The 23,784-nt window shown below is 44.1% G+C and overlaps 3 protein-coding genes across 4 annotated transcripts in view; 2 read left to right on the top strand and 1 right to left on the bottom strand.

Moving 5' to 3' along the window:
* cmss1 (cms1 ribosomal small subunit homolog) overlaps positions 1-4,202 on the top strand; it is a 33,735-nt gene extending 29,533 nt beyond the window's left edge. Inside the window, exons 2-10 of one of the 2 annotated variants that reach the window (XM_080498372.1) lie at positions 702-826; positions 2,176-2,247; positions 2,355-2,493; positions 2,628-2,687; positions 2,789-2,891; positions 3,006-3,066; positions 3,152-3,239; positions 3,315-3,403; positions 3,962-4,202. In XM_080498372.1, the coding sequence (XP_080354498.1) occupies positions 702-826; positions 2,176-2,247; positions 2,355-2,493; positions 2,628-2,687; positions 2,789-2,891; positions 3,006-3,066; positions 3,152-3,239; positions 3,315-3,403; positions 3,962-4,045 (821 nt within the window). In that variant the 3' untranslated portion in view covers positions 4,046-4,202. Of the gene's footprint in view, positions 1-701; positions 827-2,175; positions 2,254-2,354; positions 2,494-2,627; positions 2,688-2,788; positions 2,892-3,005; positions 3,067-3,151; positions 3,240-3,314; positions 3,404-3,961 lie in introns of both variants that reach the window. The other variant, XM_080498373.1, reaches the window with a different exon arrangement.
* A 526-nt stretch (positions 4,203-4,728) lies between these two features.
* Positions 4,729-9,387, top strand: tmem30c (transmembrane protein 30C). The gene is made up of 7 exons (XM_080497927.1): positions 4,729-4,930; positions 5,180-5,296; positions 5,505-5,612; positions 7,387-7,477; positions 7,547-7,693; positions 8,442-8,651; positions 8,833-9,387. The coding sequence occupies exons 1-7, from the start codon at positions 4,733-4,735 to the stop codon at positions 9,018-9,020; spliced, it is 1,059 nt and encodes a 352-aa protein (XP_080354053.1). The 5' UTR covers positions 4,729-4,732; the 3' UTR covers positions 9,021-9,387.
* Positions 9,388-10,858: 1,471 nt separating this feature from the next.
* Positions 10,859-23,784, bottom strand: part of dcbld2 (discoidin, CUB and LCCL domain containing 2) — a 28,825-nt gene continuing 15,899 nt past the window's right edge. The window contains exons 6-15 of the mRNA XM_080497675.1: positions 21,765-21,898; positions 21,619-21,659; positions 20,921-21,136; positions 18,713-18,837; positions 18,033-18,180; positions 17,758-17,898; positions 16,109-16,202; positions 15,950-15,999; positions 15,741-15,875; positions 10,859-12,520 (exon numbers count right to left, since the gene is read on the bottom strand). Of these exons, the coding sequence (XP_080353801.1) occupies positions 12,105-12,520; positions 15,741-15,875; positions 15,950-15,999; positions 16,109-16,202; positions 17,758-17,898; positions 18,033-18,180; positions 18,713-18,837; positions 20,921-21,136; positions 21,619-21,659; positions 21,765-21,898 (1,500 nt within the window). The 3' untranslated portion in view covers positions 10,859-12,104. The remainder of the gene's footprint in view (positions 12,521-15,740; positions 15,876-15,949; positions 16,000-16,108; positions 16,203-17,757; positions 17,899-18,032; positions 18,181-18,712; positions 18,838-20,920; positions 21,137-21,618; positions 21,660-21,764; positions 21,899-23,784) is intronic.

Below are 23,784 nucleotides of genomic sequence, written 5' to 3'. Positions count from 1 at the left end.
CGCAGTTGAAAAAGAAAATATATCCATTCCTTTTTATATTGAACTATTTTAAAACTGTACGCCCGGAACATCGCAGTAAAAAAAAAACCCTATAGATTTATTGCCGGTGGTTTAAATAAGGGGGGGAGGAAAAAAAAGAAAAGTTGTAGACCCAAGAATGGAGATGTTGCCGAAGGGCCTGTGCATGACCTCATCGTTGGAGAGGAGAGGAATGCTCTGAGAAGTGGTAGCAACAGGGAAGCTAAATATAACCAGATGCTCGGTTTGAGATCGACCGCTATTGTTGATACCTCAGGTAACATTTGTGTATTCCTCCCTGAAACGTACACAGGAGAACACTCGCACCTGATGAGCTGCACAAACAGTCGGAGGCGTAGTGGAGCACTCGCCAAATGATTTAGTTTGACCCTCGGTCAAACCAAACCAGCGCGGCGTTGCCTCGCCGAGACACTTCTCTTCCGCGCTGCAACGGCTCCCGGTTCCAAGTTGATCCATAAAGCAAGTTTTGTAATGAGCGGGACGGTCCACCCGGACACACACTGTGCTCATTATACTCCACGGACACTACTTATTTCCTTCATTGCCTCTCCTGTCGATCACCTGACCTAAATATAGGACTGGATGTGCACACACTCACTCATAGTTCCTGAATTTAATGAGAACATTTTTCCTCCCTTCTTTTTTTTTTTTTTTTCTTTTAGATGCGTCTGAGTTGGAGGAGGAGACAAAAGAGCCCACAGAGAAAATAAAGACCCGGCCAGAGAAGAGGAAGAATGTAGCAGAGAAAACCAATAAAGCCAAGAAGAAGAAGAAAACTCACGTGCAGGTTGTAAATATAAAAAAGTAATAAAAAAAAAAAACCACATTCCATTGGTATTAGAGCTATTACCTTGAATCGTTACAGCAAAGAATTAATATATTAAAGACAAATTTAGGGTTTCAAATATTCACACTTTCTGTATTCGGCTGATATTCGTTGGCTGATTCGTTTGAAAGAACTGAGAGTTTTATTGATTGTGAAACAGTCATTTCCTGCCCGTTCGCTGTATATCTTTTGATTTAATTTGTCGAGTTCAAGGCTTTCAGTTTCCTCGTCAAATACAAGCCAATTTGATCTCAAAAGGAGCCTGAACAGCAGAAGCACATTAACCTGTGAATGAGTCAATGAAGTACTCGTCCTTCTGAACACAGTCACACTTAATGAACATTTGATCAACCTGAACTTGGAGAAATAAGTGAAATCTTCCCTGCAGCATTTCAGGAACTCTGATTTTATGCTCACGCGGTAATGAAGTTGAGCGTCTGCGTCTTTGTGTTGGGTTTTCTTCTCCACAGTGGACAAATTACTTGCAGTGAGTTTCCCCCCCCCCCCCCCCGTTCGCTGGTTTGGAGCCTCTGGAGGGTTGTATGTTCGATACCCCTCATCTAGATCATTGATTTTTCCAAATGAGCATAAGTGTCCTTATGTACAAAATAAACATGTTTCCATTGTGACCTGAACTTGTACTTTGTGTTCAGGTTCGTCGTAGTGGTGGTACTTGGGAGAGCTGAACGTCTTCTCTCGTGGTACACGCCACACTGTAAAAAGTTAGAAAGCCATCGATCTACAGCGAATCCAATCTGGCCAAGCCACCAAGAAAACATTGATTTAAAAAGAAACAAACATAAAAAAAACACACATTTCTTAAGATTAGTGGACACAAGACAACATGACACGGAGTGGAGATCCCACTGACGCTGCCATGAAAGATAGAAATCCAGCATGAGCCTCAAAGCCTCGCTGTCAGTAAACAAACAGCGTTACTTCCACCGCTGTAAGATAAGCTTAATGACATTTCACAGTATTTTGCACCGCAATGTTTCTTTAAAATTGGCTTGATGTTGACATTGTTGTCATGTAACAATTGTTTGGCTCCTGAAAAATATTGACGTTTACGTAACGCACGACAAAGAAAAACTTTAAATTAAAGGGCTAATGTGTCACTATTTCACTGGTCTGACGCACTCAAGATGAAATGTGGCTGCGTGTGTTAATCTACAGGAATAATAATGGACTAATGTCAGAATTATTCAGCATCCAGCTTCAACAGACATTATCTAACAGTGTTTTAATAATAAATACCATGTGGACGTGTTCCGTCTGACTCGGGTTCTCATGATGTATTGAAATCACAGGAAGAGCCTGCAGTTCCTCCCAAGAAAGAGCCGGAGGACAACAAGCCGTCTCAACCCAAGAGAAAGAGAAAGGCGAGTGTGTCGCCCCCTGCTGTTGCGAGCGGGTCCTGCAGTTGGTGCAGAGTCTTCCTGTGGCAGTGGGCCTTTGTGTTTTGTGAATAACTTTTTTTGTTTTTCAGAAGAAGAAGAAAACGATCACAGATGTCTTGGCGGCGGCCGAGCCGAAGCCGGGCAGCCCGGCTGACCTGCAGGCTCTGGTTACGCAGTTTTTCTCAAACAAGCGTTCCGTTATCGAGCAGGAAGAGCTCCAGTTGCAAAGTGAGTGAAGGCAAAAACCTCCCTCCAGCTTTTGCACGTTCACTTGGTTTTCCCCGCTGATGCATTGCCTCACCAAGGTCGCTGTTTGTCTCCCCCCCCCCACACCCTCCCACACCCTCCCCCGGGTCTTCCAGGCTCCTGCTTCCTGTCGAGCAACGACCTAACGCACACCCTCTCCTCGTACCTGAAGCAGGGTGAGTGGCTGTCCTGAGGATGTCTCCTGGTTTTTTTTTTTTTTACCCCTAAACACTTCACTTCACTTCACTTCACTCACTTCCCTCTCTGCTTTTCTTAGTCTGTCCCAAGTGGGCAAAGATCCAAAAGCAGCACACAGAAAAGAGCTCTGTGGTTCTGCTGGTCGTCTGTAGTTCTGCCCTTCGAACCATCGAGCTCATCAAGTAAGTGACACACCACTTCCCCCCCCCCCCCCCCCCCCCCCCCCCCAACTTTCCTACATTACAGCTTTTTAGGTTCGGATTCCAGCATTGCTGTTTGTTTCCTCTCCCTCCCAGGCAACTGACCACTTTCAAGGGCGAAGCCAAAGTCATAAAGCTGTTTGCGAAGCACATCAAGGTAACGAAGGCCACGGTTTGATCTCCGTGGTTGCGTGCAGATCGCGAGTCCGAGGCAGCTGTGTGTCTGCGTTTCCTCTGCGCAGGTTGAGGAGCAGGTGAAGCTGCTCCAGAAAGGAATCACACATGTGGGAGTGGGGACGCCGGCCAGGATCGGTGTGCTCATAGACAAAGGTGTGTGTGTGTGTGTGTGTGTCTGCTGTCCAACGCCGACGCTTCGCCCGCTTCATCTCTCATTTTCCTCCTCAGAGGGCTTGAACCTGCAAGCGTTGAGGTACGTGGTCCTGGACTGGAACTGGAGGGACGTGAAGCTCAGGAGGATGGTCGACATTCCCGAGGTGAGTTACTGCCCCCTGCTGGGCTGAAGAGACGATTTCCTGTGAACGCAGTGATGTTATTGGGGGGAAATTCACACACACTTCTCCAAAAATCTAATGATGTGGAAGTGATATCTACACCTACTAACTGGCTGAAGAAAGTGATGAAGCATCTGATTGGATGATATATTATGGTACTTTTTTAATTTAAGTGTAGAATTCTAAGGTCTTTATCCAACTCAGAGAGAGAGAGAGAGCGAGCGAGAGAGAGAGAGAGAGAGAGAAACTTCCACCTTCAGAGCTTTTAGGATTCATCAGTTTTCTTTTATCTGATTAAGCTTTGCGGTTTGATAGATGTTTCAAAAATGTTTCCTTTTTTTCAACCTTTTTCTGTTCATGTATTGGAGGCAGGAGACGCCTCGGCCTTAAATGAAGCCGTAAACACACAAAGATACTTGGGCTTTTTTTTGTTGTGTTTTTTTACACGAGATGTTCATGTTCCATCACAGAGAGAGAGAGAGAGAGAGATTTGGGTTTTTTTACACGAGATGTTCATGTTGCCTCGCCTGATTCTTTCAGATCAAACTGGACTTGATGAAGCTGCTGGATAGCGGCGTCCTGGCTGGTTGCAAAGAAAACCGAATCAAACTTGGACTGTTTTAAAAAGCCGATCTAATAATGTAAACGTTCGCGGTGAGGATGGGCCCCGTCCTGTCGGATCTCTTCTTCATACTTCTGTTCATGGAGCCTGTGTGAGATGTTCGCTTGCTGTTTGCTCGCTCTTGTAGTTCGACACATGACGGATTGAATAAACGGACCCTGAAAGAAAACCACATCCTTTTGTTTGTTTACTCTGACCTTGGGAAGTCTCCCCCCCCCCCCCCCCCCCCGCCGAGACGGCGAGGTCACCAGTTTGTTCGCCCACCAGGACGTGCCATTTGTCACAGCATCCTTTTGATAAAGCATTCTAAAGCAGCAGCAGGGGCGCAGACCCAACATATTATCTTCCACAACAAACTGGAATCAGACGGGAATCATTGTTTGGTATCATTCTGATAAACTGAAAATAAGGAAGAAAGAACGAGCACATAAGCACGACACAGAAAGAGGTAGTTGAGCAAAGGTTTGTGGTTAATAAGTAACAGGCCAAAACGGTCTCTCTCCCCCCCACACACACACCCTGCAAAGCCTGCTGGGAAAATCTTTTGGCAGGCGTAGCAGTATGAGTGTGGGCGTCGCGAGCGGATATTGCTGAATAAAGAAACGGGGGGGAAAAGGAGATAGAGCAGTGGCTCTTTTTTTCCGCAGGAAGTGGTTTGAGGCTCCAGCTCGGCCCCAAGGTCTCCCGTCATGAACGACGCGAAAGGAAAGCCGGGCCCGTTGGCCCGGAGGCCCGACAACTCCGCTTTCAAGCAGCAGCGGCTCCCCGCCTGGTCTCCCATGCTCAGCGCCAGCTCCGTGCTGCCCTTCTTCTACCTGACGGCCTTGCTGTGTCTGGTGCTGGGCGTGTGGCTGCTCCTCACCGTGCAGAGCACGCGGGAAGTCAAGGTGAGTTCCGACGGCGTTTGCTCCGCGGTTCTCGCTTCGTTTGATCTCGGGGTTGGGGGGGTTGGTGGGGGGGGGAGGTTTGAATGCAGCAGGTTTTGTTCTACGTACATGGAGTGCAGAAGTGGAATTGCCCTTGTGTGCAATAAAAGAGGGAGTGATAAGATCCAAGGTTGTCTTTGTATACCTGAACTGAGTTTTTTTTTTTTAACAACCTCCTGCTCTTTACTCCCGTGGCTCTTGTCTTCTCAGCTGGACTACACCGACACTGAAAGCTGCCATCACTGTTTTGAAATGCGTAAGAATGTGAGCAACGCAGCCACTTCCTGCACATGCAAAGTGACGCTCTCCATTGCGACGCCATTGAAGGTATGTGTGATGGAGGGGTGGTTTTTGTTTTCTCTATAGATTGTTTTAAAACAAAAAAAAACAAGTGAAAGCTCCCAAACAGCCTGTAAGGTGGAAACTGTGTTGTCAATGTTTCAACACGAACATTTGTGGCTTTTTAACTCAAAACCCAGTCCCAGCACCCCCACGTCCGTCCAAGTCCTACATGCGTGTCGTGCTTCGCCCGCAGGGCGACGTCTTCTTCTACTACGGCCTCAGAAACTTTCACCAGAACCTGCGCAGATACATGGACTCCAGAGACGACGGGCAGATGGTCGGACGGCTCAGCAACCTGAAGGTTTCTGTGCAAATTGTGTGGAATTAGATCAGGTTAACAACGGGGGTGGGTGTCTTTTTGAAATCTGGTAATGGCGATTCAAACTTCTTGAATAAAGTGATCCTGTTCTCCACAAATTAGGTAGGTAGTTTTTAACGTGAGCTGACACTTTGTAGTGACTTAATTATTATAATCGTAATACATTTTATTTTTAAAGCACTTTACTTTTGGGGGGAAATGTACAAGTGCTACATGTTAGGATAAGGAAATTAAAACGTAACAGAATTCAAATGTGATCGTAATATGTTTAATGATTAGACATTATTTTGTACTGATGATTGGAGAACTAGATTACACATTATAGAGAACAAAAGACTATAAATGACTTGGACAACAGCAATCTTACATAAATACCATAAACGGTATATACTCTAGATATATGTATAAACAAATAGTCCAAACTTTTAGAAGGCGTTATTACACTGTTATTGAATTTGAAGTAGTTCAAGTCCAAACCATAAATCACTGACTCACTTGATGATGTAATATAATTATTACAATATTCGGGGAAACTTATTTTGCCCCATAATGTAATATTAAAAGTTTTAAGTTTTGGGCTCAGGGTGTTTTTAAATTATTGACCAGTTTTAAATGTTATTTCATTACATTTCAGGCTCAGCAATTTCGTTACATTATGAACCAGTTATTACATTTTGGGTTTTATTACAACATATTTTATCAACAATTCGGGTCATTGTTAATATCTGGCTCTAACAGGGCTCAATGCAAATATCACAAAGAAATCAGATTACAGTAATGAGGAAAATAAAGCTTTTTGATATCAATGATATCCTACTTTGTAAAGAAACATCTCATTTTAATCATAAACGCACACATTTCCACTCAATGCTGAACTTTTCTTAATACAGAAAGGAGTGTTAGTGGAACTAGAGTTTGTTAAATAATTCTAACTATTGGAACAAGATGAAGTAATCTGGCCTCACATGTTCAGATATTAAATACTGGTCATTTGTCTGACACTACATTCACATTACAGTATGATTATTCCTGTTTGTAAGAAGCTCAGTTAAAAGGAGCACAAATGATCTACGCACTGGCATTTCAGCAGACCGCTTTAAATTACTAACATCAGAAGCAGATATATAATTGATTCCACTATAATGCAAAGTTAAAATGTACAACTACATTGAGAGGAATTGATGTGGACAAAATCAATCAGCGCATGTAGATACAGACATTTAAAAATGTGTATTTGTCCTGGAGAGGCTTGATGGAAAGAGCTGTAATGGGTTACCGGGGCTCGTGACGTTCCAGAGTGATGAAGTGTTTCTTCACACGCCTGTGTGGAGATCTGACTGGGTGGCGCCTGTTATTCCACTTCCACGCCGTATGAGCTCACGACATTTCGCCCTGACAGCTGAGCGGAGAGAAAGTAGCGCCGGGACGCGATGTGCAGAGAGGGAGGACTGATCCAGTGAGCGAGGACAGCTGTGGAAGTGTCTTTCCAAACGCTTCCAGCTCATGAGTTTCTGAGTTAGTGAAGAAGAAAAAACAAACTTCTGTCTGTTGGCTGGAAAGAGCCGATCGCTCCCACCTGCTTCCCCGGGTTTTACTTGCTGGGCTTGAGGGAGAAAACTAAAGGGAAAGGACTTTTCCATGGCATCTCACTGGTTCATCACATATACAACAGAGAAAAAGTTCAAATGTAAAGGTTATTCTGGCTCTATTTAACCAGTAGTAGGTTTTAACCCACGCCATCGTTTCTCTCCGTCAGAGCCCCAGTACATATTGTGAGCCGTTCACTCGGGGCCAGGGCGGACTTCCCATCGCTCCCTGCGGCGCCGTGGCCAACAGCATCTTCAACGGTAAAGTGTAAACGCGCCGCCGTGTGTCCGCCCTCCCACGCCACTCTAAACCCTCGTGTGCTCTCCCAGACACCTTCAAGGTGACGTATGAAAACACCAGAGGCGTGACCGTCAGTGTCCCTCTTCTGCGGGGAGGCCTCACGTGGTACACCGACAAGAATATTAAGTTCCGTAACCCGAGGTCGGGCAACTTGACCCTGGCTCAGGTGTTTGAAGGTAAACTGTGACGCAACACTTCTAATCCATGCATTTTGTTCTGTTCTTGTATTTGTTTGGACCCAAATAAAGACAAAATAACATTTCTCTTTCCCTAAAATGGCCATTATGACAATTGTGATTCAGTTTGTTCACATTACTTTAAGAGTAATTGAGCTTTATAGTGGGTCACACAATGCACTGCAGGAACAAGGAGATTATTATGTTATGTCATGGTTTAAGGCCAAGAGGATGGTCAGGATACCAGGTAATAAAAACTAAGAAATTTGATCAAATTCAAAATATCACAATCTATAAAGACATTGGTGGGTAAACAGAAGTTTACAGATAAAAAAAATATATATATAATGAGGAATAAAAACAAGAGACAAAAAGAAATCAAATGTACAAATATGTTTTAATCAATAAAATTAAGAATCTCACTGAAAGTTTTGCATGTAGACTCAGAAGCTTCTTAACAACTTTGGTCTGTTTAACTAAACTTTAGTTTCATTCACCTTTTAAGTGTTGATTTTGAGCCAATGCTGATTTAATAGTTATTAAATGTTAGAAAGGACACACCAACAAGCATTATGGGTGTCTGTGCTCAGTTCTCCCTGTCAGGGGCGCTAGAGAGTTTCAGGGGGCAACACAAGAGGCATTTGTGATAAAAACTTAAAAACTATTCCTTGGAAATATTAACATTAATATTATATTATATTATATTATATTCTTCCTCTGACCCCCCACCCCCCCTCCTCATCTCCAGGCAGTGCCCAGCCGCCGTACTGGCAGAGGTCCGTGTCCACTCTCAACCCTCTGGACTCCAACAACGGCTTCATCAACGACGACCTGATCGTGTGGATGAGAGAAGCTGCCTTCCCCGACTTCAAGAAGCTGTACGGGGTTCTGAACCGCGGCAGGAAACCGTTCTCCAAGGGGCTCCCCGCGGGGAATTACACCGTCCACATCAACTACAGTATCCTTTTTCAATCAGAGGCGTCTGCATGTGTGAACTGAAGCATGGGCCTTTGTCTTCTGTTTCATCTGCCAGCGAGACGTTAAAGCACAAGCACATGGACGGGAGTTATTTTAGAACTGGCCGTTTTCCAACCGCCATCACACATGTTGGGAAGCCTTGACCCTCCGGCCCTCCCCAGACTTTCCCGTGCAGTACTTCCGAGGCAGAAAGGAAGTGGTGCTGACCACCCTCACCTGGTTTGGAGGGCAGAACCACTTCCTGCCCATCGCGTACCTGGTGACCAGCAGCCTGATCCTGCTGACGGCCGTCATCCTCACCGTGGTCTGGCTGAAGTTCGGGAAGAAGGGCAAGAACATGGAGGAATGAAGGGGAGGAGGTGGAGAAACTCACAGTGGTAATTGCTTAAACAGGACAACAAGTCCGAAATGACACGAGCGGGAACGTTAATTTGGTGTAATTTCACCGCAGCACGTTCCAGGAAAAAAAAAAGAAACAAGAAAAAACAAGCAGCAACGAGTCTGTGTGAATGAGTTTTTATATCTGAACGACGATTCGCATGTGTGACGGTTTTTATTGCGAGTCTGAATGACGTAGATCTTGCTTGGGTGAAATTCTGCATATTTTGAATACAAGTCGTTTTGTTGATGCACTGTTAATATTTATTGATGTGATTGTTCGGGTACTGTTGACAGTGACTCCATTGAGGCTGTCGTGTGTGAAAATGTAAAAACAAAAGCACTTTGATTCGTACTGTAACTGTTGATAAATCTCAATAAAGTTTTTTTTTTAACATCATCTGTCTTGAAATGAATTTATGAGACAAAGCAATCCAGATGAGCTGAAAGATAATGTGAATGGGACGTATTAAGCCTTCCCTTTCTAATTTAAAAGCTGCCTATTCCATTTGTCTTACTAATCTGATTACACAGGTTTACGCTTGTTCTGCTTTCTTTGTGGAGACCAAATTATTTCTTTCAATTCAATGTGTTTTAAGTTGCCTTTAATTTATAATTGAAAATGTTCCGAAAACAAATGAGCAATGATGAGCTTCATTTTGAATTAATGGACATGGAACAACCTGAATGGCCACATTAGATGTGATTTAAAAAAAAAAAAAGAAAACACGCCAAGGCACAGCAGTTTATCTGAGCTGATCCAAATCATAACAAATGCCTACCTGAAAACTATTATATCGGGACTCCATCAGTAGTTGGGTTCAATGCACCACCTTGTGGTTTAAGGTGGTATTGCAAGAACGTGTCACAATGCCAATGAGATCTTTTTGATATTACTCTAAACTTTGTAAAAATATACATATAAAACCTTTCAGACAACTCGCATTTTTCCTTTCTTAAAGTTACAGGCCGAATTTAATAAAACAGTGCAGACCAAAGCAGTAAAGGAGCAGAGGCATCCCGTCACTATGACCTATTAATAATGAGAAATAGAGCCGAGGCCGGCGCAGTGGAGTAGTGGTTAGTGCTCTCACCTCACAGCAAGAAGGTCCTGGGTGTGTGAGCCCTTCATTGTCAAAACAGTAGTGAAAGTAATAGGATTTTAAGTTCCCAGTCTCTGATGGATTGTATATACAGTTTATAGGTACTGTATCTTAATGCAGTGTTTTCCAACCTTTTTTGAGCAAAGGCACACTTTTTTCTTTGGAAAAATCTCGAGGCACACCACCAACTGAAAATGTAAAAATTGTAAACTCTGTAGCCTCTATTAACAATATAAAGTCATTCTCATCAATGCTTTATCAACAGGAATCAAATAAATACAGAAAAAAGTATTTCCCAATTTCTTTTTTCTTTTTGTACTCACTCAGTGTGAAACCTGGACCTGATGGATGAACACAGAGCTGAGATCCTGGTTAGATTCTTCCTTTTCAAAAACTTCTCCATCACTGTCACTGACACAGTACTTTGATACAAGATGGGAGCAGCAGGTGGTGGTGATTAACCAGACTGACCTCTGTTAAGTTTCATTTCACCGGCAACGTTCTGTGCTGCCATCTAGTGGTGGAGAGTATTTATACATGATTACTCTTCAACACACTGCGGCTGTGAGAGCGAATGATTTTTAGAAAAAAAATGCGAAATTGGATTATTTCCCACGGCACACCTGACTAGATCTCGCGGGAACACCAGTGTGCCGCGGCACAGTGGTTGAAAAAACACTGTCTGAATGACACCTGAAGATTTAGTTTTCTTAAAAACTCTTTTATTTCTCTTTGTACAATCAGTGAGAGCTCGACCCCTCTGTGACCAGGGAGCACCAAACCTCTGGGTAAAGATCACGTTGGGTTACTGAGCGGAACAGAACGGCGCCGCCTCCCTCCGGCCACCGAGCCCTCCGGCCACCGAGCCCTCCGGCCACCGAGCCGTCTGGCCACCGCAGTACCGCAGGTGGACGGGAGAGGAATGCAGTCCACAACAGCTTAAAAACAAACCTCCTCCTCACGTGAAATAACAGCTTGGTGCACACACTTACACACACAGATACAAAAAGGACACACACCCAAACACGAGGACAGACCAAACACCCATTTCAAACATTACCGTCAAACACAAAAAATAAAATGGACAAACACACACACTATGGAAGAATCACAGCTGTAACATATTTACTACTTCTTTTTCTTGTACCTTTTTTTCTTTTTAACAAAAACCTATTTAAGACTGTTTTATTTTGGCTAAACCTGTCTGTGAACACACGCTCTGTTGCGGATGAACAGAAAACGTCAGATTTGGTCTTCAATACCGGAAATGTATATCATTTAGGAAGTTAAGTAAAGATCGACCTTATTCAGTAAAATAACAGTGCAACCGAATTGTTAAGAGTAGCGGCGGGGTGGATTTCAATAAGCGTATCTCCTTATCAGCAGGATGTGAAACATTAAAATAAATATCAGTAAATAATTTTGAGTCCGAACAGGATTGCAGTAATGGAATTACTGGAACTGTACACAATTTCAAGTCATGCTTAAAAAAAATAAAACAAAATGTACCGTGGAAAAGTGAGTTTCAGAGGAAGGGCGTTGGTTCAGTAAGAGACCCTCAGATTCCATTGGAGGGAAATTCAAAGGTTGTAACACAATGGAAATCACAGTTTCACAGGATGCAAGACCGACTTACAAATCACAGGACAGGGACAAAGTCTTTATCAAATAGTAGTCAAATGCTCTTGTTTCCATCTCCTCCTCCGTCCGTTTGTCTCTCGGCGGTGGTTTTTAGGGGGGAGGAGGGGGGGAGGGGAGGAGGAGGGGGGGCACATTCATCTATGTGGTTTCAGTGATAGGACTGTAATGGCACTACAGGAGCAGCCGGCGGCCGCGTGGGAAACGTTCAGGCAGCGAAGGAGCTAAAGGTAGCATTCATGACTGGGACCGCCCTCCCTCCCTCCCCCGTCGCTCTCAGGGCCGGACTCGAACCGTGAACCCGCCGCAGCCCCTCAGCCCTGTCCGCTGGGCTTCTGGGTGCTACTCTGAGGCACCTGATAGGTCAGGTCCTCGGTGGGCGCGGCCGGCTCGGCGCCATTCTTCGGCGTGTCGTACGCCTGCCACCCCGACTGGCGCGGGGCGGCGGGCCCCGCCCCTTTGAAGTTGCACGCGGCGGACGGCGGGTTCAGGGTGCCGCCGCCGCCGCCGCCGCCGGCCGACAGATGGCAGCCCATGTCCACCACGATGGGCGTGGCGTATTCTGACCCCGAGGCCGGCAGCGGCTCGGCGTAGGCGTGGTAGACGTCGGGGGAGACGGGCGCGTCGTACAGGTCCGGGTCCGAGTAGCCCGGCGCCGGACCCTCGTCGGGTTTGAAGGTGGAGCGGGCGCCCAGCGTCGTCACGCCGCTCACCAACGGCTGCGCGTATTCTGGGAGGGAGGCGGAGAGTGAGTGAGTGACGGCAAAACAGTTTACTGGATGAACATTTTAAGATTTGGTCTGGAGTGTGAAGGAGCTTTTCATTAGTAGGAAACGGCTTTCATGACCTCATTAGAAAGGGTTTTTGCTTTTCATTTTTCATTTTATTATTTATTTCATTCATTTAAAACAAAGCAACAACAGCATTTCATATGAATGAAAAGGAGCAGAAAGAAGTCAAACTTAGAATGTCTGCCCCTTATCAACACAAAAATCGTTTACAGTTCCAGTTCGTTTCAGTTGAGCGTCACATGCAGCGTCTTTTTCCAAGACATCAAACACAAAAATAAATAAATGAGGCTGATCTGCAACTCCGCAGTGTCGTATTTCTGGAACATTGATAATTTAACACGTTTCTTAAATACATCAATGGATTTAGAAGTTTTAATTGTACAATCAAGACGGTTCCGCAGACCGACTCCTTCCATTGAGATGCATTTTTCCAATACGGCCGATTGAAACCTGGGTTTTGTAAAAACCTCAGTTCATATCTACTTTTTCTCTTGGCGAATCTGTTTTGCAATTTGTTCGGTAAAATTTCCAGATGAGCTTTAAACATGGTTTTTAGAAGGTTATACTCCACTAAATCTTTAAATTTCAGTGTTTTTAGTTGTCTAAATAAAGGATCAGTATGGTCTCTGTAACCACTTCCACTAGCGACTCTAATCGCTTTTTTCTGCAGAAGAAAAATTGGATTAATGTATGTTTTACAGGCATTTCCCCACACTTCAATACAATAGGTCAGAGATGGAACAATCAATGAGTTATACAACAAAAACAAAGCACTCTTATATAGAGAATCTTTGACTCTATGCAACACAGCTATTATTTGGGATACCTTTACTTTGACATTATTAATATGTGATTTCCATGTCAAATGTACATCAATCATAATACCTTGGAACTTGATCTCGTGCCCTTTCGATTTCTAACCCGTTAATAGACAATGACGCTGCAACATATTTCCTTTTACTACAGAAAACCATAAATTTAGTTTTGCTGATATTTAGGGACAATTTATTTGCATTGAACCACTTCGTAATCTTCTGGAATTCATTCTCTACGATTTGCATGACATCTTTTATATTTTTTCCTGAATAGAATAAAGTGGTATCATCCGCAAACAGAATGCACCGAAGTAACTGAGACACAGACACAATGTCATTTACATATAGAAGAAAAAGTATTGGTCCTCATGTTCCAAGGCGGGTCATCATATCCTGTTATCTCATCGTCTTCGTCAAGAGTGAACAGAACTAAACATCAGGATCCAGTCTGACACGGCTGAGAACAGTGATTTTTTTTTACCAACTATTGGCAAGTCAAATGAAATTACATGCAAATAATGCAGGAATAAAGAAACGTCTGCTTTGGCAAATATTGTGCATGAATTCACATTAAATATTGTGACGGAGCCGATTCCCTGATGTGCAACTTCTTAATGACGCACCCGAGAACGCTCCTGTGACACTCAACAAGGAACTGGTGGTTATTTCCTCCGTTGGGCTGCTTTGTGCCACAGTTCAGCTTCACTCTCTCTACGTCAATGTGACCCGCAGCCTGCAGCTGTTTCCACTAAAAAGAACCGCAGCACGTTACCTGCTCGGCATCGGGCCGCGGATAAACACAGTTGGTGATTCTGTGACGAACATAACGAAGCATTCAGCTCCTAAAGAGATGGACGTTTCCCCTCCGGGAGCGGGAAGAGCATCAGGATGAACGATGATGTAATGAGGCTTTTCTATCAGACGTTTGTGTCGAAAACGTTTCCCCAACAACTTTTAAAGTGGCGACATGATAAGTTGGGTAATCCTGACGCTGCTCTGTAATCCTATTATTGCAAACTTGGGTATAAACAATGGAAGTGTAGTTTTTGTTTTAGAGTTCATTGCGCGGCCGACAGCTGCAAACGGTCCCAGACAAACACAACAGTCTACTTGTGTTTCTCGAAAACAGCTGGTTCTGTAAATTATTCAGGCTTTTAAAAACTGCATGTAGCGTCAACATGAGGCCGTGTCTCAGTCTCAGAGTTTAATAAAGGCGCAAAGCAGCCTCCGTGGAGGACGAGCAATCATGGGTGAATCGCTTCACAAACTTCTCCCACGCTGAGCCACAAGAACAACTGCTGCATCATTTCAACCCCCGAAGCTCTGCTGTCGTTACGTTTACACGTCTCCCAGGGCCGGCGGCCGTCCAAACCGCACTCAGTGGACGTCCCGCAGTCAGAGCCCACGTCAAACCAAGTTCCTCAAGCCATTGGTGGAGCAGCTAATAAAGTTAGACTGCAGATCAGTATTCAAATTAGAAATGAGCTGCTGGTTTTAGCTGAACCGTAAATAAGGAGCTTTTTGCACTATCGAGCGGTGCTATTGGTCACGTATAGCAGTGTTTTTCAACCACTGGTGTTCCCACGAGATCTAGTCAGGTGTGCCGTGGGAAATTATCCAATTTCACATTTTTTTCTAAAAATCATTTGCTCTCTCAGCCGCAGTGTGTTGAAGAGTAATCGTGTATAAATACTCTTCACCACTAGATGGCAGCACAGAACGTTGCCGGTGAAATGAAACTTAACAGAGGTCAGTCTGGTTAATCACCACCACCTGCTGCTCCCATCTTGTATCAAAGTACTGTGTCAGTGACAGTGATGGAGAAGTTTTTGAAAAGGAAGAATCTAACCAGGATCTCAGCTCTGTGTTCATCCATCAGGTCCAGGTTTCACACTGAGTGAGTACAACTAAAAATAGAAATTGGGAAATACTTTTTTCTGTATTTATTTGATTCCTGTTGATAAAGCATTGATGAGAATGACTTTATATTGTTAATATAGACTATAGAGTTTACAATTTTAACATTTTCAGGTGGTGGTGTGCCTCGAGATTTTTCCAAAGAAAAAAGTGTGTCTTGGCTCAAAAAAGGTTGAAAAACACTGACGTAGGGTGAAGTGTGTTGGGATGCAGTGAATGAAGACAAACTGCTTTTTGCGTATTTAACACTTGTTTGGACGCGTGTAGTTTCGGAAGTAATGCAAACTAAGGCTCACGACGAACTGTGAGTCTGAACATTCCAGCTCCAGAGAACAAGGTCAGACTGAGTTTGTTCACGCGTCCACTGCGATGGTGGAACCAGCAACCCCTTGTCGGACATGGACCGAGAGACCGAGAGAGCGTCTACCTGCAGGCTCGGCGTGGAGTCGGGGCACCGCCCTCCTGGCCGTCAGCCGGCCCACCTCACTGCTGCTGTAGCGCACAGAGTCGTCCGTCTCCACCATCTTGGACGGCAGCAGCTGCTTCATGCTCTTCCACCAGTCTGCAGACAAAACTGCCGTCAACTCGCGAAAACACTCGACCAGAGTCCCCGAGCGGAGCGGAGCGGCGGCGTACCTGTCCGGTCCCAGTGGGGAAGGTCGTACGTTCCCTCAGAGCTCTTCTTCCTGTGGGAGGGAAGGAAGAGGGGGCAACAAAAAAAAAAAAGAAGTGAAAAACTTTTTCGTGTGAGTTTTGTGTTTGGACGTGCTTGGATAGGAGGATTAGAACCGTCACCTGCCCCTGCAGTGCCAGGCGCAAACTGCAGTCAGGATGAGAGCCGTCAGGACCGTGACCAGCACAGGAACCAGGACGGCCGCCAGAACCACGTCTGTCAGGAGAACCACGTCAACAAAATGTCAGCTTATCCACACATTCCACCTCTGTGGTGCTCCAGGGCAAGAAAAACAACAACAAACAGTTTTTACCCGACTGCAGTCACTTTACTGAAGAAACAACTAATGTGCCATATATTGGAAAAGAAGACCATTTTAAAACTTTATTCATTAAGATTTCTATTGTTTTTCTTTTTACTTCTGCTGTTAATTTATTGTTGTTTTTAAACCCTGTTTTGTATATTTTAACAGTTTTTATTTGTATGTTTATTGATTTTATGACACAGATGGGTTGGCACTTTTTTAATGTTGTACTGGTGACAATGAAAATAAAGTTTATTTTCTATTCTATTCTGTTCTGTTCTGCTAAAAGCAAAACACAAACCGATCAATCGGGGAGTGTGAGACTCCACCAGTCGACGCTTTCTACGGATAATCAAACGCTTGGAAGTAATAAAAGGTGCCAGAGCTCATCAGTATTACAGTTTACAATTAAAAAGTGGGCTTTATGGTCTATTTTTTCCGACGAGATGATAAATAAAGTCTAAAAATCCAGGACACATTAAATCTATTCTGCTGCACATCAAGTTCCACACGTTTTAAAGTATCAGGGAGATTAAATGTAAAGTTTACTGGTTGTGTTTTTAATGCGCCTATGAGCCAATGGTTGATTTTTCTCTGTGTACGTCTCAAGTGGTGTCAAATAAATCATCATAGGAGGATTTATGTATTGAAATTCTTCGTGAAATGGTGTTTTTAGAATTATCCGTCCATCCATCCATCCATCCATCCCTCCGTCCATCACTATGCTGGAGCTGATCTAGAAAACGCTTCTATTTTGAGGTTTTTACCAGAGGTAAGTGAAAATACAAGATGAAATAACACAGATCTTATACACGAGGCCTTTCAAGTACATTAGGAGATTCACGATCAATTCCTCATCCACACGCCAACGCCGTTTCATGAAACCGCATCACTTTTGTCCGGTCGTCCACACGACGGAGGAATTTGAAAACACCATGATGTGTGGCAAGATGCTGAAAACAATGACATCATCGCCTCTCGACAGCAATGGCGGACTTTAACCGACAGAAGTGGGATTTTCGGATGCTCCATGTCTTTTTTTCTCCGTTTTTGGTGCATTTCTGTGGCGGAGTTACAGCGCCACCTTTTTTTTGAAAAATCGATATAATCCATTTATAGAATTTGTGGCTAAAAACTACTTTAATTTTGAAATTCGACTTTTTTCCTTGTGGGTTTCCGTAGTTGCTGTTGCACTTTAGTGTAAATCCGAGTCAAAGCTTGAAATTGTTAAATGACTGAGTCTCATTTACTTTTTATTTTGCGATTGTTAATATGCATTTTAACTCTGAGGACAATCACAGCAAGCAAAGTTGCACTTTTGACAATATATCTGATGTTTTTTCTTTTTCATTTGTTTGTTTTAGGCCAAAATGCCCGAATATGAACTACATCTCTTTGAGTCTAGACTTTTCCAGAGCGACGGGGGAGATAAACGATCGTTTTGTCTGCTGTGGCCCGGACACGTACCTTTGCCGGTGTGCGGCGGCATGGTGGTGTTCCTGATGTCCGGGGTGTGGGTGGTTTGGCCGACGCCAGGCGGGTGCTTCGTCCCAGCAGGAGGCGGGACGCGGCGAGACGGGGTTATCCTCGACTCGGTTCTCGTCCTCTCTGGAAACGAAGGGAACAAATGAAGAAAAAGCCAGTTTGAATCCGCGAGGGCTTTAAAGAAAAAAAAAAAAAAAAAAAAAGAGGCAGAAGAAGAAATGTCTTTGTTCGGTTGCCAATCAACAGATTTGACTTACCGACGGGAATCTGGCAGCCGAGCAGCTCCAACTTCAGCGCGATTCTCTGGTGCCACGAGGTGGGATTGATCCTGACGAAGCGGGCCTCGATTGGAGGAATGAAGTTATTTCTCACCTCATGAAGGTAGTTTATGTTGCCTTGGAAAATCTGCCGTAAGATGAGACCAAACTGTTATCGGTGCCAGAATATTTAAAACACCAACTGTGGTGTAAGTCGTAGTAGCAGCTGCAAAGACCCCCCCCCCCCAAAAAAAAAAAAGTTCACTGGAACAAATGCACTGTAAGCTATAAGCTGATTATTCTCCAACTTGGCCAACTATTAACTACTTTACTGCTCACAATGAGAGGATCTCAGCAGAGAGCAGACGGCAGCCCGGCCACTAAATCCATATCCATTCATTATTAATGCCCAAGTGTCCCGACTGGTCCACCACAGCACTTAACTCAAACCACTGACTGCTCTCACTTCCTGCCATAAACATCTCTTAGTCAATACCAGTTGCTATGAAAACGATCCATGTGAGTGACAGTACTGCAGAGAGGCCCTTTTTTTGTCCATTTGCACTAATTCAATAGGGGGGGAAAGAAAAAAAAAAGAAGAAAGAAACGAAAACCCTCATGAAAGCAAATGACGTGATTGTTGAGCGAGCGTTGGATTATCGACCTGCAGCTTGTTTTACCTTGTCTTGTGTAGAATTAGTTTCCCTGTAGCTGAACCACTGCTTGCCGTTGTGGCTGCACAGGACTCGGTACTGGGAGACGTAGTACTGGTACTCCCTGAGTGTGGAGCCCGTGGTGATGATGCCTGGAGGGAAGAAGATGAAGGAGAGACCAAAGACGACCAGTGTTTGAGTTTAGACCGACTCTCAGGCTGCTTTCATACAAAGTGCAGACACATATGTCAATTTGATTCTCTGTACTTGGTACAGTCTGCGTTTTTTTTTTTTTTTAATCTCTTCTATGTAGGAAGCGCTAACGTGACAACAACCTCAAGTATGTTCTGTATGAAAGGTCCTGCAAAAACAAGACAATTCCAAAGTGTGCATTGCATCATAGATAGTGTGTATCAGTGCTCTGCAGCCTTTATGTCCAAAAGGGCTGTTTTTGCCATTTTACACCTGCTAGCAACATGCTAATGTTCTGAAATGAAAAAAAACCATGACATTTAATGGTCATTCTTTTGATATACTTTAGTTTAATCAATTTATTTCCCCAATTAGCTAACAGCTAATTTTAGCAATCTTTCATTTGAATGGAATCTTGCCTCTTTAGCAATTTAATGAATCGACTATTTTGAAGCTTTGTTGATTCTTTTTAGTGATTTTATGATTGTAGCGCTCTCTCCTGGGGTTTATTTTTGAGGGGAGTAGTTTTAGCTATTTTATTCATTATTAGCAATTCCGGCTGTTTGAGCTCTATTGCCTTATTTCACCATTTTTAGCCATGAGATTAGTTCCTTTTTGAAAGACAATATGGTATGCACATTAAAAACAAAAGAAAGCAAAATGTTTATTGACATGAAATTTTGTGGAACCGTCGGGAAGCCGCTCTGCATCGAAAACCACATTTCTCATCAAACTTTGCTGCACCATTATCCAATCAGGAATTTTCTACCACTTTCCCCTTCTAATCACTTGTATGATCTCAAACACCACAAGGTTTGAATGTAAGTCAAGGGCTGGCAGGTGAATAAATAACCAATCAAAGTGGAGAATAGGCTGCACAAAAACTTTACTTCACTGTGTTCGTTTTAAAACATCTGGATAAAATCCATAGTTTTTAGATTATTTAAAGTTGTTCAAGACAGATTATTGCTTTGGTAACTTGCATGATCTGCTCCCTTTTCAGTTAGCGTGAGTTTCCCTGAAAGCTCGGTGAGTGGGTCCCTTTAAATGTCGCCACAAGGAATTGTGGGGCGGCATGAGCTCCGTCTCCTTTGATAAAGGAAGCGTCGGCGCTGTCCTGTGCTAAAAGAGGCTGTAAAGCAGGGGTGTCAAACTCAGATCCTCGAGGGGTCGAAGCTCTGCACGCTTTCCATGTCTCCCTCCACCGAACGTCCTGATGCTTCATCACCACCTTCAGCACAACGCCAGATAACAAGCTGCTCATTGCAATCAGCTGTGTGGAAGCAGGGAGACATGGACGTGCTGTAAAGGAAGCAATCAGCCTCCTTTTCTTTGCTTATTGAGAATTTGAACGTTCCTTATCATGGCCGCCGCTTTAGCACTTCCAGCATTAAGGAGAAGTGGATAGGAAAGGAGATGGGAGGGACTATCAGGAGTTTGGTGGATGACTGGGCATGGTTATTAGCCAGTTGCTTTGAGACTGTATATATATATATATATATATATATATATGTATATGTATATATATATATATATATATATATATACCCCTCATATTTCATTGTGAGGTAGTAAATGTTTATTTTTCTCTAAAGTAGATGTGTGAGGTCTAAACATTTGTATTTGTCACTTTATCTTCGAAGACCAATTGATTGAGTTTTACCTAAAAATTTAACAACCCATATGTTCATATTTATGTTTTTTTTTGGTGTACGCTGGTACCTTTTTGAGTTTGTTAATACCATGAAATAGAAACTGGAATAACATTGTTTGAACTTCTCAACAAAGATTTATTGTGTGTGAATACAAGAACATTGAAAAAAAAAAAAAAATGTTGTGGTATATTTTATGTGGTTACTTTCAATTAATCTTATTATTTATTGATTTTTTTTTATTTAACCTTGAAGATACACCCTGTGGTGGACCGGTGTCGCACCCTGCCTGCTCCCCCCCCCCCATTGCATGCTGGGATCGTCTCCGTCGTCCCCGCCGTCCCGAACCGGATGACAACAAGCACTGACACTGGACGGACGCTCGTGGTACCTGTGATGCGTTTCTCCCGCTTCAGATCGACCTGCAGCCACTGCCGCCGGTCGCCGTGTGACGGCGCCCAGGGGAGCCCCGCCTTTTTAAGCCGCGCTCCCGGTGGCGACCACACGCTGTGTTGGCCGGCGCCGGCGCTCCAGTCCCACACCGACGAGGCGTTGAGCTGAGTGTCAGCCACGCCGCCGGACTCCAACCCCAGCGTCCCGTAGCAGCCTGGAAACACAGGAATCGTAACCTCTGCTCATAATCCAGTTCAGATGTGCCCCCCCCTCCCCTCCCCTTCCCCCCCCCCCCCTCAAACCACATTATAAATCGGGGCCGCCACAGTTAACACTCAAAAGTTTGTGCACATAAAGAGGCAGCTAATATACTCCAGGTTGTGCTGCAGACTTATAAAAAAATCACAGCCGGGGCAAGTTTTCATACTCAAGTAAAAGTTCAAATGCGCACGGTAAGGATTACGCCACAGGACACCCCCGGGGGGGCAATTATTACCGTCATTAACCCATTAGAACACAATGCAACGTGAGCGCGTTTAGAACACGCCAGTCGTGTCGCCTTAGGAATCCTGCAGAAAAGATACGACATCACACTTCGGCACCCGCTGATGCTGATGATGACCGGCGTGGCGGGACAACGTTTCAGAGCGTGGGGGGGGGGGGGGGGGGGGGGCTGCAGCCAATGAAACAACTCACCGTTGGTCCTGAAGGTGAAGAGGCTGTTGGATAAAGCTCCTCTGTGGAAAGAGGCGGAGACACAAAGTGGGTTTGTTTTGTGGCGTTTTCCTCTGCGTTGCCGGAATCAGACCCAGCGGATCCCGGCGGCGGCGCGGCGCTCTTACCCAGTGGACGTGACATTGTTCGCCAGTGTGGCCTCGTAGTGAGGGATGCCTTTGCTGCTGACCACGTTGATCCTCCCGCCCACTGCGTTGGACACCACACCGGCGTGGACGGCCGCCACACACAAAGGGGAGGACTGCACACACACACACACACACACACACACACACACACACACACACACACACACACACAGAAAGATCAACACTTTGTCTCATTATGCACTTTTGAAGGGTTTTTTTTCCGGCTGGAGAAACCACATCTGATCGGGTGTGACGAGGAGACGAATTCGACTGATAGCAGAATAAAAGCCCAGGGTTTGTCTGAAAACACATTTTCCGCATGAGACGAGTCAGCAACTATAGAAGCCTTTGTGATTACCCTGGAGGAAAGGAAAAGAAAAACCCAGGGGAGGAAAACAGGACATGAAGGATCAGCAGAAGGTCAAGCTTCTTGAAAACGTCACATTCAGACATCTCTGGCTGTTGATTAAATATAAAAAACAACAACACCAGCCCATGTTGTCCCTTCAGGAGGTATTGATCTCTATTTTCCTTGTATTTAATATTTAAATAAATTGCATACACACAGCAGGAAGTGTGACTGCTCCCACATTAAACCAGGATTTTGTTTTAAGGATTTTCAAAAAATGTACCCCTTAGTTTTAATGTTTAGTACCTCTTAGTTTTAGCCTCCTATGGCGATTGATGGAAGATGCAACACCAAAAGGGAGAACGGAGAATTTTGCCAACAGCGTTTATTGAAGAGCCGCTTCGAGACTGAAAAAAATATCATTTTAATTGATAGAAAATCACTTTCTTTAATCATTGTGCTAAATACATTAAACATGAATAAATAAACAAATTGATAATAACTGTTATAAATAACTGTTTTTAATGCAATTTGGGGGGGGGGGGGGGGGGGGACTCGTACTTGTTGCAGTTCTTTCAAGTACCCCCAAAAGGTACTAGTACCCTCTTCTAGAAACACTGTATTAAACCATTATTCATAAAATGAATGCACCGATGTACACGTCACCGCGTAGTGATGGAAAGAACTCTGATGAATGAACTGTGAATTATCTTTATTTAATCGACTGTGTCTTGCCTTTGGTTTGTTTTTGGATCTAATTTTCCATCAAATGTTCCAAGAAAATCGACCATACAATCTCAGGAATTAGGACATTCAAGGTCGAAATATTTGGGATGTGACATTTTGAGAAGCTCCATTTGTGCAAAAGTATGCACGCCGCGAGGAACCGGCTGTTTTTGTTGACCGGGGAAGTTGGCGGAAGCTTATCAAACGATGTGAAATAAATGACTTCATCCATGTTTTCACGCCCTCCTTATACAAGCTAGGGTCAGAGGAGGGGCAGAAAGTTTCAGCTGGCGAGGGGAGAGAAGCGGCGTAGGCCCTGAACACATCAAAAGACCAACACTGATTTAACACAGTGAGATTTATTCACTAAACAAATAGGCCTCATGGACATATATCTACAGGAAAACCAATACAAGCAATGGGAGAACAGAAGAAAAAAAAAACACCACAGAGAAAGAAAGTTTTGATTTCAAAGACTGGACAGACAGAAAATGCAGCCTGATGAGATCAAATGACGCTGGAAGAAATGTCCGTGGACTTAAAACTGTATGAGCAAACTTTGATTTGTTGGCCTCAAAGTGAAGACGAGTCGGTTACACAAACAGGAAGGAATTTGATTTGGGAAAAATGGGGTGAAAAGTGGGTGTGGTGGTTGGTATTCTTACATCACAGCAGGGAAATCCCTGGTTCAAGTCTGGTCTGGAGCCTTTCTGTGTCATTTTCATGTTCCGCCTGTCCACAGCATGTTTGAGGTTAAATGTTTATTCTTAAATTGCCTGTATGTGTGTGTACGTGCGTGTGAGAGTGCAAGAGTGTGTGTGAGTGTGAGTGTTTGTCCAGGTTGCAACCTGCCATCACACAGAGCCAGCTCTGAACTGGATCAAGTGATATTGATCACAAAACAATTGATCAATTATTACCCAA

The sequence above is a fragment of the Blennius ocellaris genome (genome assembly GCF_963422515.1).
Source record: "Blennius ocellaris genome assembly, chromosome: 6".
Classification (NCBI taxonomy): domain Eukaryota; kingdom Metazoa; phylum Chordata; class Actinopteri; order Blenniiformes; family Blenniidae; genus Blennius; species Blennius ocellaris.
The sequence above is the reverse complement of the archived record's forward strand: the minus strand, read 5'-3'. Positions and strand labels throughout refer to the sequence as shown.